This window comes from Nannobrachium achirus, assembly GCF_963921795.1.
Source record: "Nannobrachium achirus genome assembly, chromosome: 16".
Taxonomy (NCBI): Eukaryota; Metazoa; Chordata; class Actinopteri; order Myctophiformes; family Myctophidae; genus Nannobrachium; species Nannobrachium achirus.
The window spans coordinates 49,676,277-49,701,498 of NC_137823.1; the positions used below are offsets into that span (position 1 = coordinate 49,676,277).

General features: G+C 42.5%; 1 protein-coding gene across 1 annotated transcript in view; it reads left to right on the top strand.

Moving 5' to 3' along the window:
* Window positions 1-755: 755 nt before the first annotated feature.
* The window catches only part of sgk1 (serum/glucocorticoid regulated kinase 1), a gene marked incomplete at its 5' end in the record, with an annotated part of 56,064 nt that continues 31,597 nt past the window's right edge, over window positions 756-25,222 (top strand). Inside the window, 2 exons of the mRNA XM_080744538.1 lie at window positions 756-893; window positions 10,397-10,645. Coding sequence (XP_080600664.1) covers window positions 756-893; window positions 10,397-10,645 — 387 coding nt within the window. The remainder of the gene's footprint in view (window positions 894-10,396; window positions 10,646-25,222) is intronic.

A 25,222-nucleotide genomic window follows, 5' to 3' on the forward strand; every position in this document is an offset into this window, starting at 1 on the left:
ACACACACACACACACACACACACACACACACACACACACACACACACACACACACACACACACACACACACACACTTCAGCTGTCACTGTGCACCCTCCATCCCTTAAATAATCTAGGACACACACAAACACACAGGCAGTTTGACAGCTCACTGCTAGGTGATGTCAGAGTGCTGAATGCCTCCTGAGTGCTGGGCTGTAAACACAACCGTCTCTACTCTTCCTCTCTCTCTCTCTCTGTATCTCTCTCTGTATCTCTGTCTGTGTATCTCTGTCTGTGTATCTCTGTCTGTCTGTCTGTCTGTCTGTCTGTCTGTCTGTCTGTCTGTCTGTCTGTCTGTCTGTCTGTCTGTCTGTCTGTCTGTCTGTCTCTTGTTACGTCTGTTCCTACTGTATACCTCACCGCTCCCAGACCCCCTGTCCAGTCACTCCTTCAATCCTCTCCCATTCCTCTCTTCCTATTCCCCCCCACCCGCCCCCATGTCGTATTTTAGGTCCATCTCTCCCCTCCACCCCGCTCTCTTTCCTCCCCCACAAGCTTGCACACAGAGAGGCATGGCATATCCCTCTCTCAACATCAAAAACAACAACAACCACAACAACAACAACAACAACAGTTACTCTTCTCCTCATTCCCTAGAGACGGCTCATCTTTAATTCTCCTCCCTTCCTCTCTCCCTTGTCTCTCTGTCTCAAGCCTGCCCGCTCCGTCACCCTGGGATCTACGGAGACCGCCGGTGTGCCGGTGTCGGCCATGAAGCTGGTGAACGGGGGAGGTGGTGGAGGTAACGGTGGTGGTGGTGGAGGAGTGGGTGGAGGAGGAGGAGGAGGTGCGGAGAAGACCACGTTCTCCTTTAAGAAGTGCTCCGCCTTCCAGTTTGTCAAGAGGAAGGTGAGTTTGCCGCGCACAACACCTGTGTGTGTGTGTGTGTGTGTGTGTGTGTGTGTGTGTGTGTGTGTGTGTGTGTGTGTGTGTGTGTGTGTGTGTGTGTGTGTGTGTGTGTGTGTGTGTGTGTGTGGAAGGGGAATATGCCATGTGTGCCTTCCTTGTGTGCATGCATTTGTGTTTGTGAGACACACAAGCATACACACAAAAGTGCACTCCCACGTACACGGCACGAGCAGCAAGCACAATCTGTCCGTGTGTGTGCGCGTGTGTGTGTGTGTGTGTACGGTCAGCTTCCAACTCTAGCTGTGTTGCATCACAGATCCTGCAATCTGTGTTGTGTTTATAAAGCTGTGACATCATTGAGCTGACTAGGAGTTGCTCAGCATATCCTGGCTATTTACTGCAGTGCTTTTCCAGGCCACATTTCATGTTCATGGTTTGCATTCTATGGCTGCCTTGGTGGATTAGCCTGCAGTCATTGTGTGTACAGAGAATTAGGTGGCCCAATCAACAGGAGAATGTAGGCATAATGAAGAATTATACTTAAGTGTATTTGTGCACCTATACTGTGTGTGTGTGTGTGTGTGTGTGTGTGTGTGTGTGTGTGTGTGTGTGTGTGTGTGTGTGTGTGTGTGTGTGTGTGTTGTGTTGTGTTGTGTTGTGTTGTGTTGTGTTGTGCTCACTGTGAGGCTACAAGATACTACAATGCAGATATTTTAGACCAGTGTTAGGCAACAGGCGGCTTGTGAGCCAGAACTGGCCACAAAGAGATGATATCTGGCCTGGCAAATGATTTAGTACATATTTTACAATATGCGTCTTAAATATAGGTCTGCTGTAGGCTAGTAGCGATACTCAAAGTGCAGTCTGGGGACCCCCAGGGGCCATTGTAGGGCTTCAATGGGACCCCAGCTAAATTACTGATAGTTTGGAACTATATTGACCCTAAACGATGAGTCCAAATGGACACTCTTGTAGTTACAGAGTGTACCAGAATGTACAAATGTGTACACTCAATTATGACCTAAATTTGAATATCAAACTGGGGTTCCTTGAATTCACAATGTTTGAGAACCCCTGTGCTATAATGTCCAAACAGAGCAGTGCTTCTCAACGGGTGATCCGCGGACCACCAGTTGACCTTGAGGGGGTTCCAGGTGGTCTCCAGCTAAATGATGGAGAGTTGGTAACCAAATAGACCCTTATAGATAGAGATAGATAGATAGATAGAGAGTGTAAAATGTAACCAAATTTAATTTATTTAATTGTTTTACTCTTAAAGTATTGTTAAACATCTGCATTACTTATTTTATAAGAAGCCTATATAATATATATATATGATTTTATTTTGGTCAACGTTCGCCTGTTATCTCTCCTATGGTACCAAATCAATACAGCATGGAATTGGGAACCAAATATTATCCAACCATAACAAAATCATCAAAGATTTGGGTCTGAGTGGCTAAATCTCATCAAATGGTGGTCTGTGGCTCAAATGCAGAATAAATAATGGACCTTGACATGAAAACGGTTGAAAACCATGCACTGAAATAGAGGATACCCCCACCTGAAGAATGCCCCTTATCCATGTTCAGAGTGAATAATAGGCAGCTGTTTCATACAGCTTCTCTCGATATCTAAGAAGAGACCTTGAGCTCCTATACCATAAAATAGCTTGTTTATCTCTGTTCGAAAGGGAGTCTGTCTGTCTCCAGATGTATTGTTTTTGAACTTTTTTAATGAACTTAATATCCCCTTTGTACAACATTCATGGATGAGGCCAGCACAAAATGATTATCCCACGCATTTCTATCTGCACCCACATTACCATTTGATTATTTATGCCGTTCTATCAGTATGCAGTCATACCACACATATCTTTATTTACTTTTTACAACAACAGCAATGGCAATAAGATGGTCGGTCAATGTTCCATTTCTTAAATTAACCATTGATTATGTTCTGGCCCACTATCTATTAACATTGCATTAACAGATGAAAATTTACTTTTTCCACTTTGCAAAAAAGCTTACAGTTTAAACACCCCGACATATCATAAATAAAACTCATCTCACGCTCTCAAAATCTAAATACAGCATGATGTTATACATGGACAGTTTATAGTTGCAGCTGCCCCGCATTATCAGTCAAATACATTACAACAGAAGGTAAACAAATGCACTGGTCACACAAGGGTCAAGAAATGAGAATGCGGAAAATAAATGAGAATCATGCGTTTATAGACTGGATCTCTGAGGCATGAGATAAGAGCGTTCACACTTTCAGGTAAATATAATATTGGGACTATGGTCACAGTAGAATTATTCTTACTAGAAGCACTGTGACATCTGTCACATTATCACAGGTTATTTTGTAGGGGTGTTATACCTAATAAAAAGAGTATACATGCCCAATGTTGAGTTTTCCCAAACTGCCAAACTGCGCTGCTTGTCTAGAATTGCTCATCTTTAGAGCATATCCTCAACACCAATCACACAGCAGAACACCAATCAGCTATCCAGTCTCAGCAACAAACCAAAAAAGAAACCTTACTCAGTGACATTGCCTCTAGTCCAGTGGTTCTCCAACTTGGGGTCGGGGTACCCAAATTATTGTGTGGGTTCCTCAGATGATTAGCTTAATGTAATTTATTTTTCTCACTCAACGGTAAACAAACCAACATAAGTGTATACAGGGTACCTGCACATTTATAAAGTGACAATTTAAGGATTTTCAAGACCGTTTTCAAGGTACCGTTTTAATACCAAACTGGCCAAACTGTCAATTATTAAGTAAGCAAGAGGCAAACATTGTGAAAATAGCAGATCTACATGCTCACAACGCCTCGCAGTGCGAGGCGTTTTACCTGTAGAAGCGAGTCACATTAAATGTACCCATACCTACAATTCCAAGCGCTTGTCAGGATGGGGGTCCCCAGTTCATGTTTATTTTGGGGTTCACTGCCTAAAAAGGTTTGAGAACCCCTGCTCTAGTCTACAGGGAAACAGTCACTTGGCATAATCACGAATTGCTTATCTAGATTGCATGAAAATGCAAATAAGGAAGATGCATTCCCCTTTTGCCGCACATGGAGACTTACCGGTAGCTTAATCATATTTGTCTCCCAAAACAAATTAAGGGTTAACGACCTACGTATAGATCATTGTGTTCAAATAATGGTCATCGGCATGCTGAGGCAATGATGATGTCAGGGCACCAGAATAGCAGCACTCATGCAACAGCCATTAGTCAGTGGTCTTACTGTTGTGTGGCCGCGTGTCTTCACCTCAAGCACAAATGCACTTTAAAGAGTCATGGCCACACCATTGTCATTAGGTTGAATAGATATACCGGTAGATGTAGATGTAGATGTACCGGTAGATGTAGATGTAGATGTAGATATTGTTGTTGTTGTTGTTGTTGTTGTTGTAATGGACTTGTGTTGTAGCATTGGACAAAGTGTTGATTTGGTCTCGGGTGGCTTATGCTGCAGCCGATGACTTGGCTGACGCATCATGGACAGGTTGCATTGCACCCACACACAGACACACACAGACATATGACATGGAAACACACAGTACATACGACACACACACGTGCGCAAAATCCTTAAAAAAAAAGGTTTGGACCAAGCATGTTCCTTTGTTTGAATGTTTGTTTATGCATCTATCTGTCTGTCCATCCGTCCGTCTGCCTGTCTGTGTCTGTCTATCCATCTGTATATCCATCTACCCATATACAGTATCCATAATCTCTTGTTTGTATTTCTCTTTTTCTCTATCCTGCTGAATGTTTATCTCATTATTTCACAAATCCCAAAGAGAATATCAAAAGAATAGATGTCCAGGACTGAACAGTCCTGAATATTCTTATACGAGACAGAGCATATGGAAACAACGACATCTACATGACGGAACACAGCAAAAGAAGGGGGACACTTTACACATACAGTTTCTCCCTCCATTTATAACAAGCCTTAATTCCACAATTCATCAAAACCAAAATGGCATGCCAAAAATAGGTAGCCTACGCCAGGGTTAAAAGTGGTTCACAGCCAACATTGTCCCAGCGACCAAACAAGGACAGGTTTCTGGTTATCGTTCAATCAATAGAGATGATCGTTGTTATCAGCCGGGCCACATTCCATGACCTCATTATCTCCAGAGTCAGGAAACAAGCAGGGAAGGTTATCACTAACCCCTCACATCCTGGCCATCTAATCTTCAAACTCTCCCCTCTGGAAACTGACACTGGACCGGAGAGATGGCCGTAAAACAACTAGCCCTCAGAGTGGCCTTTTCTCCAGTGCAGCTAATGGCACCACCTCTACCACACTGCACTACATGCATTATAACCCAGGGGGCCCTATTATGATGCTCTTATGCCCACGTCTTATGCGTTAATTAAGTGCTTACATCTTATGTGCAATCCTTATTATGCATGTCGCGCTGAACGCAAACACTTAAGGGCTCTATTTTGATTGTCTTAACTCATCCAGTCCCGCCGGCCACAAGGGGTGCTAGAGTGCCAGAAATTTCTCTATAGACCTTCGCTCTAGCTTCCATCGACACTGTCCCAAGTGCCTTGGGATTTCACTCCAGCCAATGCTATGGGTGACGAGAGGAGGAAGCTAGCTGACACGTAGCCAAAATGCTAACCCATTTAGAAGCCCGATCTAAAGCTATTTCAGTTGCAAAAAACGTTTTCTTTGGGTCTGGGAACACAATCCGGAGAAAATCCTGTCTAAAGATGTGATTTATTATTGGAGTGGGCGGCGCGATGCGGTATGGCGAGTGTTGGCCTGGACCATGGATGGACGTTTAGACCGGGGCTTCGTTGAGGCCTCCGATTAAATAATTCATTTTATTAAATATCCCGAACTAGTTCGGGATAGGCACCCTGGAATACGTTGCGCCGCCGACAGTATATATTGAGGTTTTTTTGGGGGGCTCTAAACTTTATTTTAAACCATTTTCAATGGAATAAATCGTCGGACCATCTAGCGTCTCTCGTTGGCTAGCGCTGGACGAGCAAGGACCACCCACGTTGCTCCAAGCAGCTCGGGGTAAGTAAAATAGCAAATAAAATATTGGATTGGATTGAAATAAAGCCGAACTTGTTCGGGATAGGCACTTACAGTATAGGGTTAAGTACCAGCTCTTATGCCTTAACTTAAAGGCCTGTCAATACTGTTTCCGACCACCAAAGTTTTCATTGGAAAGGTCCGAATTAGAGTTCGGAAAGCTGCATGTTGGGTAGTCGGAACTCTCCGACGAAAAGTTTGGTGGTCGAAGACAGTATGGACAGGGCTTTAAGTTAAGGCACACCCAAAAAAATAATCTCTCAGTTGAACACATTTTAAATGTGTGAAACTTTTCCACCCATTTTATATGAGTAAATTTATATATGGGATATATGTAGTCCCAAGTCAAATCTACATTCAATGCAATGCATGTTGTTCAATTAGTCCAACTCATTTTCATTAACTTAAGCCAAGTTAATTATATGAACTTAATTAATTTACGTTTGTCCAACTCAAACAAATGTTAACGTAAATGTGTTGGTTCAACTCATTTTTATGGAATTAAGCTAAGATAAATAAAATACTTTTACATTTACATAAGAAGAGTTCGGTTTCAGGTTTTCTTCTGGATGATTTGTTTCAAGTTTTACAATATCAACATACAGATGCATAATGGATATATGCAATAGCAGTGATTATTGAATAATCAGAACATTTAAGAGAAAACCAACGCAATAACCTCAAAGTTACCATGAGTTCTTCTCTTTTAGCCTAGCATGGGGAGGGAGCTCAAGCTTAAACTAGCAGCCTAGCAGTTAGGGTTAGGGTTTAGGCTCAAATACTGACAAATCAAATTCTGACATATGACAGTCATCTTGCCAAGGCAGACACATTGATATGATACATTTAGCATTTTTAGCTCCCGAAAGCTTAAACATTTCCCTGAAAACCTAGAAAAATGCTGTTCCCAGCATGCTTTGCATAACATGTGACCAACTTATTTGACCAATCAAGGGAAAGGGCTGGAGTCACTTCTCAGATCTGTAAAATGTACTTAATAAAATTGAGTTGGATTCAAACAATATTCTCAGAATGATTTCAGCCTTAAAAACTACTCAATAAAATTGGTGAGAGGCGTGGTTTATGGGACTCTGGGAGTTTTCATTGGAACTCATTTTCAATGTGTTTTTAAATTCCATTACTAAGATTTGAGTTACATGAATGTAATATAAATGCATAATGTTAAATGAATAGATTTTGTATAAGCACTATTAATTACATTTGAGTTGGAACAATTTAATAAAAATGCATATATTGTAAATGTATATATTTAAGGTAAGCACGATTAATATTTGTTCAGTTACATCAATTCAATACATTTGCATATATTATAATTAAATACATTTAAATAAAGCCAACATAATGTAAATGTATCACATCTGGCACTATTAATAATATTTGAGTTATATCAATTAAATGTATATGCTTATGCCTTGAAGTGAAGTAATTAAATAAAGCAAACATAATTTATATGTGTCACATTTATAGGGGGGTTGAATCAGTTTTTTGGGTGCATAAGAGCTGGTACTTAAAACAATCAAAATACAGCCTTAAGGTTTAAGACTCGGCAGCATACAGTATGTAACACATGCGGGAGTGCATTTAATACTCATTCTCTGCAACAGCCCGAGTTGCCTGAGTTATATCTTAAGGGGCTCAATGCACTCAAAATCCCCCTGTCATGTGATAAGAAGCGGCCTGCTCACTCCTCATGCATTGAAGGAAGCATGAGATCAGTTCGGGGCTCATGCTCGGGGAGAGTAGCGCCCACTCCGCCCAGGATTACCTTTTAGGCAATTGGCACTGGGTGAAAAATGGGTTACAAAAATCATGGGATAAAGATTTATCGTAAAAAAATTAAATAACCATAAACAAACCAGACTGGGCATATATAGGCACCATGTGGTATCGGCGGTGCGATGTAGATGTGAGGACTGCGTATAGCGCCCCGAATGTCTAGTGTTTTATAATGCTAGTTACCATATCTTGGAGGCATCTCTCCATACATGGGCATACAGACAGGCACAGACAGATACACAGAGATTTGTGGATTTTTGTTGTGATACAACCGACTTCCCACTTGGTACTGCGCTCCTTCTGCGATATGACAAGTTTGAAGTCGATCGGTCAGACCGTTCACAAGATATGAGGGGGGACAGACAGATATGTATACGTTCTGTGCATTTATAGATAGATACAGTATAACCAATGAGAAGTTTTAACAAGAGCTTGTGAATATATAATAACTACATTGGATCCGATTTAGTTTTTTTCATGAAAAGGTTTCTGCCTGACAGCAACAGAAATGCACCCAATCACACGGCAGGTCCCAAAAGAAAAACCTTTTAGCTGTTACCATGTGAGATTATCTCTTTTGTTTGAATGGATGAAAAGGTTGACTCAGCAGCATCACTTAAAAAAAACACAGTGGGGGTAAAACCTCACATGATCTGATCCATGCCAAAGCCGTTCTCACGGTGCCCTGCTGATAAATAAACAAAACATCTGACAATGTCATGTCAACAACTTGAATTTAAATGCATGAACGCCATTGTGAACTGGCTTCAAGACCCAAATAAATAAATAAGTTTACATGAAAACAGCTCCTGTATTTGGATAAGCCCTCCGCTTTCTGTAGGAAAATCTAAACAGCCCGACTGTCCCTCTCTCTTTACATGGTGGGAGTGTATAGTGTGAGTCTGACCTGTAGCAGCATGGCGTGCTCTGCTCATTGTTTTGCAGGCCGAGTGTTTTTCCATCTCTGTTTTTCTTTAGCCCCAGCATGCCCTGACATGCTGTCTGCACTGCTACTTACTCATTCAATATAGTTGTGCGTGTGCGCGCTGTTTGGTGCGTTAATGTGAGTGTGTGTGTGTGTGTGTGTGTGTGTGTGTGTGTGTGTGTGTGTGTGCAGGGACATGCTGGGCCCCTGATTCAGCCCGGGAAAAAGAGTTGGAGAGGCGCTCATTGCTGCTACTCAAAGATTTGTGACAAAGTGACAAGCCAGTGGGCCAATTACATGAGTTATATTTCGTCGTTGTCGGGTGGAAACCTTCTATGTCCAAAACCGTTTGTTTTGTATTTATCATTTTAAAAATGATTTAAACTAGTGAAAACAGACGATCTACAAGCACACTGTAGATCTGCTGTTTTCACTACTTTTGTGCGACAGCCTTGTATAATGAAGCAGGGCTTTGCTTTGCGAAAAAATGTACACATTTGAAAACTTGGAGATACGAGGTTTCTGCCCGACAGTGACGATTTTTTTCCTAATGGCCGGGAATGAACCAGCCGTTCGGGAGTTGTCCCGCTTTTCCCAATGGCCAGCACGTCCCTGTGTGTGTCACAGCTGTCTGGATCCTGTGGTGTTGGCTCACACAGGCTATAGTCCTGTGGTGTGTTGTTGGCTAAATGACTGACTCACGTGACGACGATCTGCACCGATTTCTTGTGAATGTTTGCTCTCTATTCTGGCCTGAACGTGGCTTATCTGTTGTTGTTTCTCTGTCCCCTTTCTCTTCCCTCTACCTCATCATCATCGTGTCTTCTTTGCTTGCCTCTTTCACTTTACACAACCTCTTCCATTCCAATCCACAATTGTCATTTTCAATCCAAACACGCAGCAGGTCTTACTGTTAGTGGCCCTGTGCCTTTCTGGGAACTGTTTAGTCACAGGGGACGTGTGTGTGTGTGTGTGTGTGTGTGTGTGTGCGTGTGTGTGTGTGTGTGTGTGTGTGTGTGTGTGTGTGTGCGTGTGCGTGTGCGTGTGCGCGCGCGTGTGTGTGTGTGTGTGTTTTCAAGCCAGCCATGGTGGCTGTTATAGTTTGTGTGTGCATCAATGTAGCTCAAGTACAAGAGTGTGGAGAAATGTGCATGTAAAAGAGAGTTTTTGATTGTATTTGGTTTTGATCACACTTCTCAAATGATTGACAATACGGTTACGATGGCCATTGGAAGCTTGTAAGCATGTTGTAACAAGGCTACTGGAAACGAATGGCATTAGCTAGCTATAGCCAGTAGGCAATCTGTCTGTCTGTCAAACCCAAATATCAAAAACTGAACCATCCCGTTCAGTGAACCAACGGGGAGCAGAGGAAGAATCCAAGCAAAAGTGTAAGCGTGCTAAAACTTGATTTATACAATACAGAGTTGCACACCGATGTCAGTCTGGGGACATGCAGGGGTCCTTGGGGGGATTCCAGGAGTCCCCATAAAAGTGAGGAACAATTTCCAAAATGTTAGTTTTGTTTTTATTTAGAAAAATCATGAAAAACTTGGAATAATCTTGAATCAACGGATCTTCTCTTATGGTGGTCCCTGGCACAGTGTTTTTCAGATGGGGGTCTATGGCCAAACGAATTCTGTTTCATTGTCCCGTGGAATACGACGCCATCAGTTGTTGTCTCCCTGTCACCCCATCCAGGTGCGAAGGTGGATGCGCAATCCCAAGGTGAGCGTGGAGAAGGCCCAGGGCAAGGGCCTGCTCTGCCCGTGTCCTAAGTGCCCGCTGGCCGACGACTTGTGGTACACGCACTTCCCCTCGCCCTACGGCTGCTGCTGCCACTACACCAACCTGCAGGGCAGCACCTGCTGCCAGCAGGAACTGCCCTTATCGCCCTGTCCTGCCAACGAGCACAACAACAACGGACACGAGAAGAGCAAAGGCTGTAAGGTAGGCGGGACAAGGGGTGAAGAGTGACCGTGTAGGGGTCTTCAACGTTTTTAGACCAAGCAAGGACCCCTTAGTTGAGCGAGAGAGATGAAGCAGGGACTCCCCACAACCTGTTAATAGATTCCATATCATTTCCTCTTTTGACAGCATAATCATCAGTGTATTTTGGATTCATGTCAATTTGTGTTTTCACAAATTACTTAATAAACTTGACCTTTCATTCTGTACTTAGTCTGTTCTTTTTCCCCTCTACGTTACAAGCTACAAGCTCACAACGCCTTGCGCTGCGAGGCGTTGTGAGCTTGTAGATCTGCTATTCTTGGCTAAAGTTCTCAGAATATGTGGACACTAGGGTTCAAGTGGTTATTATAAAAAAGCAGAAAGGTTTCTATCACACAAAGATATGGAGGACCCCCTGTAGTAACTCTGAGGACCCCCTACAGGCCCTGGACCCCCTGTTGAAGACCCCTGCTGTAGATTTACTGTTTCCAATGTATAATGTTTCAAATAATGGTGCTACTGTAGTAGTAAGCACTTGGTAATTTGGTAGTAGATACAATACTTGTTCACAGAGAGCTCAAACAGTGATTGTGTGCTATGCTGCTCATATGGTTGGGGAAAGGGGACATAAATGTACTCAAATGAACTCCCGGACATCAGCATGCAGGCTAAATACGCAAATGTACGTAGCCTGGAAACCAGACGAATCTGCCGTTGCAAAAATAAATTGCCCTCGGCAGATTTGATATTAGTCTGGCCATGCCCATACGTGCCCATGCGTTCATATACACACACATACACGCACAGGTTCTATATACTGTAATATGGCTGCAGGTGTCCAGGTTGTCCTTGGTTATGTAACTGCAATCATAACACCAAGGCTCTGTCCTTATCAATCACCATCCCCATCTCTCCCTGTGTGTGTGCGCGCACACAAGCGCATGCGTCTGTGTGTGTGGTGTGTGTGTGTGTGAGTGTGTGCGTGTGTGTGTGTGCGTGCATCCCAGTCCCTGCAGGAGGAGGGGAGAGAATGAGTCATCACTGCCCCAGTGAGACAAAGCCACTCTGTATGGTTGTGTGTGTGTATGTGTGTGCACGAAAGACAAGTGTGTTCAACAAGAGCGAGTGCATGAGCATTTCTGCGCGTGCGCGCGTTCATGTGCATGTGTGTGTGAGTGCGTGCATGTGTGATGAGGGGTGGTGAAGAGAGAGAGAGAGAGAGTGTATTCTTTCCACCTCCCGTCTCTCCTTCGTGTCTTCACTTCTTCAGCCCCTTTTTTCTCTCCTCCAATCTCAATCAATCTGTCCATCAAGTCCACCTCTCGGCCCTTCCATCCAATTGATCTGTCACATACATCTCAGTGGAAACAACTACTCTGCACGTGCACACGCGCACGCCGTGTGTGTGCCGTGTGTGTGCTGTGTGTGTGTGTGTGTGTGTGCTGTGCGTGTGCGTGTGCGTGTGTGTGTGTGTGTGTGCGTGCGTGCGTGCGTGCGTGCGTGCGTGCGTGCGTGCGTGCGTGCGTGCGTGCGTGCGTGCGTGCGTGTGTGAAGGATTAATGGATGGTTGTGGGGAGGTGCGAGAGGCTCGGCGGGTTAAAGTGAAGGGGGCTCGACTGTGAGTCATGGCCAATTTACACAGCAGTCTATCAGTGCAGCAGTCTGTGTGCTCAGTGTGAGTGTGTGTTTGTGTGTGTGTGTGCGTGTGTGCGTGCGTGCGTGCGTGCGTGTGTGTGTGCGTGTGAGAGAGAGCGCCTGTGTTACAAGCATGCACTGGTGCATGTGTTTTTATGCATGTGAAGAGGGTTGATCTCGCTGGTCAGCTGACTTCTTGGCGGTGCGCGGTTTCATGACCTCAGACATGATAAATGATCGACCGCAGCTCAGCTGGAAGCTGGTTATGAACTTAGAGCAGATAAGGGGTCAGCCGGTTCCTATTTGCTCAGTCCGGCTGAGTGGACGGTTGAATAGCATTCCTGCTATGCTTGCGTACATAGAGTAACACACACTTTGAATGAACAATTGCCATTAGGATGATGACACACGCCATACATTTCACCACAACGTTCCAAACAGACATTTCACCACAACGTTCCAAACAGATGGACATTATGTTCGGTACTGCCCTACCCACATATCTGGACACACAGTGTCCAAACATCGACCGCATCACAATTGAGGCAAAGTACACTTAACACAATTAAAGGTACTACCACTCCCACAGCACTCACTTGACTGTGACATTTCATGAAAGATTAACAGACCTGTTTACCTTGGATTGCCCTACAGAGATCCTTGAAACAGTTACCCATCACACGAAAAACCTCCCTCAAAACGGAAATGCACTGGCCAAAAAGACACATTTAATTTTCATTTATTTGCTAGATTTAGCAGTACACCCCAAACATAGAATACCTGGCACAAAATCACAATAGGTCTCCCAAAACAGCATTAACTTGTCATCTCATCAATCATTAAACAACTAGTAATAAACAACGTGGCCAACAAACCCCTTTCTGCGTGTACGTGCCACTTTGTGATTCGGTCATCATAATTACATTATATAAAGGCTAAAGTAAACAATCTACCACAACATGGCTTGCATTCTTGTCTCCTAAAAGGACTAAAGAAGATTAAGCAGTATAAGAATGTCAATGAAAAGCAAGAACTGTAACAAAAGCCTTTTTATTATAATGTGGTCTTGTAGGGAATGTACAGTAGGTAAGAAACAACAACCTCACAGGAGATTACAGCATACATGTTATGTTAACCTTTGACCTGGGACATTTACAGTGGCTCATTGAGCGGTGATGCTACTTCCACGTCTCCGTGTTTTGACAGGTTGAAGCCAAGTACTTCATACACATACCGTACAAGCTCCGTTATTGTATTAATAAGACACTGGTTCTTAACATCTGGTCCGGGGACCACCAGGGTCAACCAGATCCTTACGGGTCCGTAACTGGGCCTTTTCCACCGGCAAAGAACCGGTTCCGGTTCTTTCTCCCGCCTATGGGATGAACCAGAGGTGTGCTTTTCTACCGAGAACCGGAGTTGGTTCCGAACTTCTGAACCGTAAAAGTTGGTTAGGAACCGGAACCACAAAATCCTTGGTTTTTGTGGTTCCAGAGCCAAATCCTTGGCTCTGGTTCAATCTGGTGGAAAAGGAAGCCGGTTCCCAAGAACGAACCAAGGTTCCCAAGAAAGTTGAACCGGCACTGGTTCTGGAACCGGTTCTTTGCTGGTGGAAAAGGCCCCTCTGAGAGTACAAGTTGGTCCACTTGGTTCCATTTGCTCTAATTGTACACAGAGCATTTTACAGTGAAGATTGGGGTTCCAAATATACCCCAATCTTCGCTGTCACTATTCCTCTGCAGAGCTGTTTCATTTTCGATTTGATATCTCTACAGTAACAGTAACTGTTGACATTGGCAAACACGTTGTGCTCCTGAATGATGCGCTCTTGTTTTCTTGTAATCGTTGGCAACAACATCCATATCCACTAGAACAGTGAAGACTTTACCCCTGCCACCAGCATGGGGCTTAGTCTTTGAATTCTGTAAAGAGATGGTTGAGAGAAATACAGAATGTGTAGGTATGTGTCTAATTGTGTAGGTATTAGACCAGGGGTCTTCAACAGGGGTCCAGGTAGGACCCCTAGGAGGTCCTCAGCGTTACTACAAGGGGTCCTCCAAAATAAATCTCCCAATCCTTTTTGAGTGACATGGATGGATGGATGGCTCTCTCTCTCACACACAACCCCCCCCCCCCCCCCCCCCCCCATATATATTTTTTTATAATTTTTTTTTAAATATTTTTTAAATATTTTTTCTTATAATTATTATTATTATTATATATTAGTTTTGCTGTTGCGCAGCCTCCACGACCACCGCTCAGTTCACACGGGTGTGATTTTTATATTAACGACTTGAATCCTAGTGTCATATTCTGAGAACTGTAGCCAAAAATAGCAGATCTACAAGCTCACAACGCCTTGCAGATCGGCTATTTTTGGCAAAGAGGTTTGGTGTAGAAGAGAAAAGATCAGACAAAGTACAGAATGAAAGGTCAAGTTTATTAAGTATTGATGGTTCAAGTGGTTAAATATCTGAAAACACAAATTAACATGAATCCAAAATACACTGATGATTAAACAATGAAACTATATGGAATCTATGAAAAGGTTGTAGGGGTCCCTGCTTCATCCCCCCTCTCAACTAAGGGGTCCTTTGCCTGAAAACATTGAAGACCACTGTATTAGACTATTCTCCTGAGATTGGCCAGCCCTGCTACCCAGCCTTTCTCACTGAAAGGCTGATGACATGATCAATACATCTGGCATGGATTTAATCTGAAACACTGTCTCTTTCTTTTCTTGTTTGAGCTACTTTTCCATTATGTATCATTATGTACCTTCCTCTATGGACCCCCCCTTCCTCAATGGGCACCTCTTCCTCTATGGGCCCCTCTTGCTCTATGGGCCCCTCTTGCTCTATGGGCCCCTCTTGCTCTATGGACCCCCCTTCCTCAATGGGCACCTCTTCCTCTATGGGCCCCTCTTGCTCTATGGGCCCCTCTTGCTCTATGGGCCCCTCTTCATCTAGGGGCCCCTCTTCATGTCATGTGCAGTCCTTCGTCTCTGTACTTGATCCATTCTTTCAAAAGAATCTGACTTCTGTACGGATTGTTGATTGAATCAATGTGCAAAGATGTTTTGCATAAGTGCAGAAGAGATTCAGAGATGAAATGCTTTGGTTTAGTTTGACATGATTTACAGGACTTGTGTGTATTTGGACTTTGTGTTTACTGGTTTGCAAAAAATGTGCTTAACATCTGCATTTTGTGTGAAAGCAATGATAAATTATATATATAATCAATGTACTAGTTTAGGTCATGATCGTGATTAAGTGGGTCACAGTTTCATCCAAAGTTACTTAGCAATCAACATAAAATGTAGCTGCGTCTGCCAACATGGTTTCATGCCAAAGTTTCCAATTTGTCCAAACCACAAATGTGTTACTATTTGAAGTCTTTAATGCAGACCATGTGAACTCAAACTGTTGGTATCAATAATCAAGACAATCGTCGGAAAAGCATGGTTCCAGATACATTCTTCTAATATTAAAACAGAGATACAATGTTATACACATATGGGGTTATGCCTGGAATCATCATGTCAAGCCGTCAGTTGTCGTTTCCTGGGCAACCAAGTTTGTTGTGATATTAATGCACAACGTTTATAGCAACAAAACTGTGAGGCAGACAATTCAAGGGTAGAAATATGTTAAACAGTCTAACACAGCTTGTCGGGGGTTCTGCAACTTCAGACTAATAGCTGCTACAAGAACAAGCAAAATCATAACTAATAGGCAGAAAATAAAACTACCGGTATATGGCTCAGAGAGGCACAGGCACTTTAACCATATACACACTTACACATGGAAAATGGTACAAGATGAGCTCCAATCAATCATCAGTTGTCTAAAACAATAATAAGAAACAATAATAAAGCTAGGAATTTAAAAGCGAAATGAAAATAAAATGAGAGTGTTGAGAATGGATTTCAAAGAGTAACTTGAGATGGCAGATCTGATAGGGATGGGAATGCTGTTCCACTCTAGGTGCTGATGCAGCAAAAACATGGGCACCCCCAAGTTTAGTTTTACTTTACTTTCTCAAGGTCTTGGACAGAGAGAAACAGCTTAATTTTGGCAATAGTATGAATCTGGGGGAAAGAATTGCTTTGGCTACAACATTAAGTACCTTTTTGTTGAACTTAAAAGCAATATCAAATAACCCACTGGGGTTGAGTCCATAAGAGTGACAAAGGTCAAGTATTATTGGCTATTTGACACATTATGTTCTTTGCTCTGGACATTTGCAGCCTACATATTGAACATTTTGTTGTTTGTGCTGGCCTGCCCTGTATTCCTCACTTTCACTTCCCATTGAGACTTGGATTACTTTTTTCCATCTCAATCATTGAGTACACAGCCTTTTTAAATTGCCAGTTTGTTTATTGTACTATACAGAACTAAAGCTCAGTTGCAAAAAAGTTTTACAATCCAAAGTCCGGAAGGTTTAGGTTACGCTATGTACCGTATTTTAACACTAAATTATGAATATTAAAAAAGAAGAAAGGCCATTACATAACATACTTAGACATACCTACATAACCATTACGTATACTGTACTCTATAATCCTCTCTCTTTCAAAACACTCACCAATCGGCTAATGGTTAACTTACCATGACAGCATGCACCTTCAGAATGACACTAAAATATGATCATTAAACAAACCAATTAGGGTCAACAGCTTCTAAATTGAACTTAAAGGTGCAAGTTATATTGGATATTTTTTTATTTTGCAAAATTAAGTTGAATAATTAATAGTGTTTATACAGTAACAGGGGTATCCCAGTCTCTCCAGCTCTCTAGTAAAGATAAAATGCATTTCTGGTCAGGATACCAATTTTATTCAATCAGGAGAGATAACTCAGGATACCAGATGAACAAAAAATGGAAATAGAAACTGATAACACAAAGAAGTGAGAAGACAAAATTGGATCTGGAACACAAATTTAAGCTGATAAATGGGCACTCTCTCTTGATTGGATGAGATTGGCATCCCACCTGAAAATGTGTTTTTGGTTCACAAAAGAGCTGGAGAGATCGAGACCAATGTTATGAAAGTATACATTTAACTTTATAACACATAGAAGAGAGGTCCTCTTGCACACCTACTAGGACAGGTGCGTTAATTGGAACAGTGTAATAGATACTGAGAGGAGAGAAGGAGTCCCGCACACTGTCTTCACTTACAATCGATAACTTTATTCAGCAACGTTTCGGTCTCTTCAATAACACATAAAAATACATCACAAAAAATATCACTTGCCAGCACTGAAGCACACAGAAAATTACACATCTTTTTCTAATTACAAAGTATTAGCAGTATGGACACATTCTGTTATCTTGCATAGCCTTCACCTCCTCTCCTTTCAAAGGCTCGGTAAGTGCTATTGCTAAATATAGACACAGAGGTTTATTGTGGTGATAGGGGGATATTATACGGGATCATGGGATCAATCTAATGAATTTATGACACCTTGGAATCTTTTCCACTTGGACTAGGTGACTAGGCTAGTAGAGGAAAGTTACCGTAAGAAGAGGTTTATAATTGACAGAGAGAGAGAGAGAGAGAGAGAGAGAGAGAGAGAGAGAGAGAGAGAGAGAGAGAGAGAGAGGAGCCGCTGAGAGACGACAGTTCTCAAGAAAGAGTGTGAGCTGAGGTCAGAGTGTCAGAGTCATGATCAGAAATCAAACACGTACTCTATAAATCCTCCTGATAAGGACATTGTGTACTGTTCTGACCAAATGCAAACGTAGCCTTCCAGATTAACATTGGTCTTGCACCTGATTATGTCTTAATACTAGGGCTGGGACTTTAACTGATTAATTGTGAATCATTAATTACAGAAAATGTATGCGATTAAAAAAATTAACACATTTTAATCGCACTTAAGTTTTTGCACCACAGAACCTTCAGTTTCGGGCATACTGATAATAGCGATGCACCAACCAAGAAGAGACAACAAACGCGAAGGGAGAAGTAGCCGATCAGAGCACTTTGCTTGGCCCAGTGGATGCGAAATTTAGATTTAAAAAACTCACTTGTTGATTCACTCGTACAACTTGAAAAAAAAACCTTCTCAGTTCAAATATCGATGTGCGATTAAAATGTGATTAATTGCAATTAATTAATCACAGAGCCTGTAATTAATTAGATTACAATTTTTAATCGCATCCCAGCCCTACTTAACTCATACAGTGCCGCCGGCCACAAGGGGCGCTAGAGTGCCAGAAATTTCTCTATAGACCTTCGCTCTAGCTTCCGTCGACACTGTCCCAAGTGCCTTGGGATTTCACTCCAGCCAATGCTATGGGTGACTAGAGGAGGAAGCTAGCTGACACGTAGCCAAAATGCTAACACATTTAGAAGCCCGATCTAAAGCTATTTCGCAAAAAACTTTCTCTTTGGGTCTGGGAACACAATCCGGAGAAAATCCTGTCTAAAGATGTGATTTATTATTGGAGTGGTCGGCGCGATGCGGCCGCGACTACGGCCCGTGGATGGCCGAGTCTAAGTCCCGGCCATGGATGGACGTTTAGACCGGGGCTTCGTTGAGGCCTCAGATTAAATAATTCATTTTATTAAATATCCCGGACTAGTTCGGGATAGGCACCCTGGAATACGTCGCGCCGCCGACAGTATAGATTGAGGTTTTTTTGGGGGGCTCTAAACTTTATTTTAAACCATTTTCAATGGAATAAATCGTCGGACCATCTAGCGTCTCTCGTTGGCAAGCGCTGGACGAGCAAGGACCACCCACGTTGCTCCAAGCAGCTCGGGGTAAGTAAAATAGCAAATAAAATATTGTATTGGATTGAAATAAAGCCGAACTTGTTCGGGATAGGCACTAATAGGGTTAATACACATAACTCTAAGAGTACCTTTTATCATCTGAGGAATGCCTCTAAAGTTAGATGTTTCCTGACACAGTCATCTTTGGAAAAGCTGGTTCATGCTTTTATTTCCAGTAGACTTGATTACTGTAAAATGCACTTTTTTGCTGGTCTGACAAAAGCAGGGGTTACATAAACTCCAGCTTGTTCAGGAAGTATAAACTAAAAAAAAAAAAAGTTTGACCACATCGCTTTTTATCTATACTCTTCACTTGCTCCCAGTAAAACAAACTTAACTGTTCGTAAATTGAAGAACATAACCTTTTGAAGACTTTGAAGAGAATTTTTCTTTTGGACAAATTAAGCACTCTGCTAGAACACCAGACAATGCAATATGGTGAAAGTGAGTGGACATGCTATTAAGATGAGCTACCCTACTTAAATAAAATAAGTCACATGGACTCTTGGCTCATCATACAGTGCCACTTTAATGGTACACCACAGCCTTGCTAACCAGCCTGCCCCGCTGGGGACCCTTTCCAATTTGTGGAGTCCAAAACACACTCATGCAGAAGAGAGTACAAGAGAGGGGAACAAGAAATGCGACGGAGGGAGGAACTCAGGAGAAAAGTACAAGGAAAGGAGAATGGGGGAGATGAGATCAGCCAAGTGTGTCCAAAAGCAGAAATGTATATCTCCTGCTAAAGCTGAGCATGCAGCCTCAGAGAAATGGTTTCCTATCGATTTGAAGTGGGTGGGATGGGTCATACAAAGGTACAGGGTGGAAACCAAGCTTCAATAACAAACAATCTGCTTGTAATAGTACAGTTGTTCCTGCCGTGTACTTTTTTATTTTGTGACAACCACACATTATAATTGCAAAATGTACAGTACAACATACAAAAAGTTGTGATTTATTTTTAATAATTTCTATATTAGTGGTTGTCTATTTCCTAGAGACAATTATATTTCTTAAAAAAAAAAGTATATTTTAACCACTTCCAACCTGACTTCTTTTACTATGAATACAGGTGTGCCTTATTGAGATTATTACTTGCCCATTGGTGTACCTCGGGCACAAAAGGTTTGTAGACCACAGTATATACTAGCCTGTGCTCATTTGCCAGCTTGGCTGATGTGATTGTGTCTTCTTGTTATTGATGTTTGTGTGGGATAGACGCAATAGAAAATCCCATTAATACGTTAAATGGTGCATTTATATAGCACCATTTAAGTGTTATTATGGAAGAGACACCCCTAATTTCATCAGAACGAAGCCTTACTCCTCGCTTGTTAGTCTGACCTGTCACTGTGTTCTCAACTTCTCACCAAGGTGAAGAGAGAGAGACAGAGAGAGACTATGACAAATCCACATAGCTTGTTCTTGCTCACCAGTGACAAGGGCCTGCAGGCAAAGACCTGTTCTACGAATGCTAATGCACCTGGTCTGACAGATGGAATGAGTAGAGGAGACCCTGATGGCGTTTGAAACAGGCTGCTGATCTGATTCGCAAAATTGAATTTGGACCTTTTTAATCAGGTGATGAGAATGGAATCTTGTCCTCCTATAATAAATGTGTGAAATCTCTGTGTGTCAGTTTGTGTGTCCGCCTGGAGTTCACGTATCTCGAGGACTGTCCAACCAAGCAACGACCAGAAGGAGTGCCATGCCCGGCATCGAATCAGTCAGGGATGCGGTTGTCCAGAACCGCTGATCCAACCGATACGCCATGGCATGCATAAACAGAGATCTTCATATTTGGGCACAAAAGGGACATAGACAGACAGACGGGTACTCTGACAACTCGTGGGTGTTGCATAACTGGATGGTGCAACAGCATGCATTTTCAACTTGCATCGTTCGAGAGTAGGTGCCACTGGGCAAATATCCTACTAATAAAGGAGCAAACTCACGCTCTAACGCTCTAAAGCTCTAACGCTCTAACGCTCACGCTTATCTACGTTTATCTATTCACTCGCTTCAGCAACTGATCCCAAAGTTCACATGGTATTGGCCATTAGCATTATACCAACGGTGACGGAGCCCGAATTTCATTTCTCCCAAATTAAAGCTGTTTATTAGCGTTTTCTTAACCACTTCTGTTGAACTCTGCTGTCTGTTGCCAGGGTTACGGTCTGTTCCTCCAGGCCATGGGATCTGTAGCCCCACACACACACACACACACACACACACACACCCCTTTCTCTCACAGTTAGGAATGTTTCTCTCTCTCTCTCTCTCTCTCTCTCTCTCTCTCTCTCTCTCTCTCACACACACACTTTCACCGGGTGCGTTTGACATATTTGGAGCACATATCTTCTAACGGGTAAGGTCTAGTTATAATAATTGTGCAATCCAAGCTGCATTGACTTCCATTATAAGTAATAACAAAAAGGTTTAATATTGTAAAAAATATAGAACACATTGTGAAAGCTAGTGGGATTCTACATGAGACTAATAAAAATCTGTCGCTAACCAGTCCAGACACACAGACACACAGACTTAATAGACGACAACCTGCTTCAGAGCCACTCTGTAACAATTCTTCCCTTGGATTCTTCACTCTGTTTTTAAGATCCGTGGGTGAGAATCAGGCATGCGTACATGCACCACCATATGTATAGCCTATATTTTATATGTATCATATCATTTCCCTGACAAGTGACTTTGCACTTTGTACCCATGTTTGTTCATTCCATAACGCTTGTCTTATCTCAGGAGATATCTCTGAATTTGGGGAAGTGGCAAATCTCAGGCCAGTTCACTTGTTTTAATAGAGCTAATGGTTAATGACTTGTGTGACATATTCAAAGGTTCCATCGCTTTACAAGCATCCCTTTATAGGCCTTCTTCCACTAGTGTTCCCAGTTCAGGGCAAGGACTTGGACTTTGGACTCCAGCCATGCATAAAATGTGCGTCATGTTCACTGGGTCAAAACATATGATTTGCTGTTCATTCTTCTACATACTACTATATAGAAGAATGTACTGCATCAGGGCCTTTCACTCATTCTTGGCTTTCTTTTCATAGACTTCGCTTGAACCACTGGGTCGGTTCACTTAATTGGCAATATTCTGACAGAATCTTTTCCAAATGTATAGTTTTATAGTCAGTTCCAGCTTCAGTTACATTTTGCATTGCATGATGATCTAGTTGGTGGTATAGAAAGTACAGTAAATGAAAAAGAAGGAATTAAGAAGCACACATGATCCAATTAAATACGAAAACTCCATGGAGAGCACTAGCAGCCAGAAATCCCTGTCTAAATTGCATTCAAGGCGGAAATGCCCCGTTTCCAAATGCCCGTTCCCATTCCTTTGAAGACTTAAGAGCTTGCTCTTCTTCATGTTAAGAACGTCCCCAAATATTCAGTCACCCTGATGCCAACAATGCTAAACTCAGAACCCTTTGACGCTTTCCAGCGCTGTGCTTGGTAATGAACTGGTGAGGTGCCAGCTTCATACTGGTATACAGCCAACCATATCAAGTTGGTCAGCAGCCAACGCCACTTACCCTCTTGGCAGTGCTTGATCTTGTCAGCTAGATGGGTGTTCTTTTAGAGAAATTTGGTGACGTTTCACCCAGTTTGTACAATGAAGTTCTTTAAGTGACCTGATGATATTTGGCCTTATTATAAATCCTTCCTGTCATCCATCTCCAGTCCTCTCCCCCACTCCCCTGCTGGGGCACTTTTGTAGGCCCTAATTAATTTTCTTCTTTCTAAGGACGTTTCTGGGTGTTTGGACTGTTTGACATGCACTTAGCAATGGAAAACAGCTAGACTTTTGCTTTTACTTTAACACAAAGTGCTGCGACAATATAAGAATGTGGTAATAGGCTAATACAGTTGGCAGCATTTGGTCCTTGCATTTTTCATGCTCTTTTAATTGCACAGCAAGAACAAAGGTAAGAGATGAAGGAAAAACAGCATAGGAGGAGGATATGCTGCCTTGTTCTCAAAGTTTTGGGGATTTGTAAATTGTCCCCATAGTGTTTAAACTGACACCAGAAATAAGTATAAAGTGTAAACACAGAAAATGATAGATCAAACACAAATCACAACCAGGCAGTTTGCGACGGGTGTTAGTTGTCCTCTCTGATTAGCTTGTCTCACATAGTAAGGGTATTAACCTAACCACAAACCACATTTCATACAGTTAAATAATAGCTGGTGCAGTGCAATGCAATGTGTGGTAGTAGATCTGCTATTTCCAAAACAGACGCCAAAGTTAAAGAGGTTAATTTGTGTGAGATATACAGACAGTCTAATATCAACTGACAGCCTGCAAGGTGGGATGATATTAGCCCAAGTTATGTTCCCCCTAAGAAATAAGAATGTTAGTGTTATTTCTCATGAGGCTCCCAAGTGTTTCCTATAAGAACATTGTCAAGTTAAGACGGATGATTAAAGCGCCAGGCAATGGTGGCTTAACGGAAGGGCATTAGGTGCTGCAGCACAAGGGGGGAGGCCACAAAACGGTGGGGGAAAAGTGAAAGGAGACTATTGCCACAAGAGAGGCAAGATTTTGGAGCAATGGCTGCTGAAGGACCTCCAAAACAGCAAAACGAACCCACGTCCACGATAAGCAGAAAAACAGTCACATTGAATTAATAAGATAATTAGAATGGGGAATGGGGTTTAACTCATTGATTGCTATAAACTGTAATCTAAAACTTGTTTTGTTTTTTCTGCCATGTTCAGCTCTGGGCCGTTGTGCTATACAAATAAAGTTTGATTTGATTTGATTTGATTTGATTTGAAACAGGCCTTCGATGAATTAGCCAGGCAGCCTGCAAATGCCATTTCAATTACTGCACTGTAATAAAGTATAAAATGAATAATATTTCTCCAGACTTATTTGACCTGGTATGTCAATTCCTACTGATGATAAACTACCTTCTCTGTACCTGAGAGGGCTGAGAAGCTCTCTTTTAGTGTCTGTGTCTCACTGACCTTGGACTGATGGAAAAATGGAGCCGCCGCTCCCTTTCCGAGACTCATTGTGAGGGAATTTGGGAATCATTCTCTTTCTAATCCGCCCTGAGAACCCGGCTAATCCCATCTTCCACCTTGCCGTTCCGGAGATAATGCCAGAGTCACAGCATCACGTCAGCTCAGCTCCCCGACCCAGCCGTGTATGGAGTTTAAAGCCTGATTTATGCTTTGTTGCGAAAATTGCAGATCTACAAGCTCACGACGCATCGCACTGCAATGCGCTGTGAGCTTGTAGATACCACCACACCATGGAGTCAAACTCTCATGAAAAGGCAACTGAAGAAATGAGGAGATGCGTGCGTGCGTTGTCCCCACTCCCCGGTTCATCTGTTGGATTTACTTAACACTCCCATTCAGATTCCCAACCCTATTAAAAACCCTTTCTTTGCACAATGGGGTTTGGGTTTTTGGCTAACTGCTATTGTTAGGTGTTCACCCAAACTGCCTTCACATAAGATATTATGCTTACTCATCACATTAATAATGGCACCCCCACAAATCTCTGTACAGTGAACTTTGTGCAAGAGTAACAGTCTTGGGTCTGTGGACCTTAGTCATTGCTGGTGTTCTATTTATAAGGTATGCTGATTGCCTTTATATCCGGAAGTAGCCTACAATGTGAATGCTGCAGCAAGGTGGTGAGTCTTTTGTTAAAGCCAGCATGCAGAGAGAGGGGTTTTCATTTATTTACATGTTATGTTATGTTTCAACAGCTTGGCTTGCCTGTTATCTGATTGCAGTATTAGAAAGTATGATACACAGTATGTGTTCATTTAACCACTTTGACCCAAGATACTTGGCAGATGAAAATACAAGCTCACAATCGTGACGCATTGTGAGCATGTAGATCGGCTATTTTCAAATTGGCCCTTGCACAATAACGAATTTCACACCCACTTCTTTACACCGGTAAACTTGTGATGTGATAATAAAGATGGTTCTGATTTTGCTGACCTGAGTCCCCCAGGGCCAGGGCTCTATATCGTTGTTGTCGGGTGGAAACCTTGTATGTCCAGAACCGTTTGTTTTGTATTTATCATTTTTAAAATGATTCAAACTAGTGAAAACAGCCGATCTACAAGCACACAACGCCTCGCACCGCGAGGCGTTGTG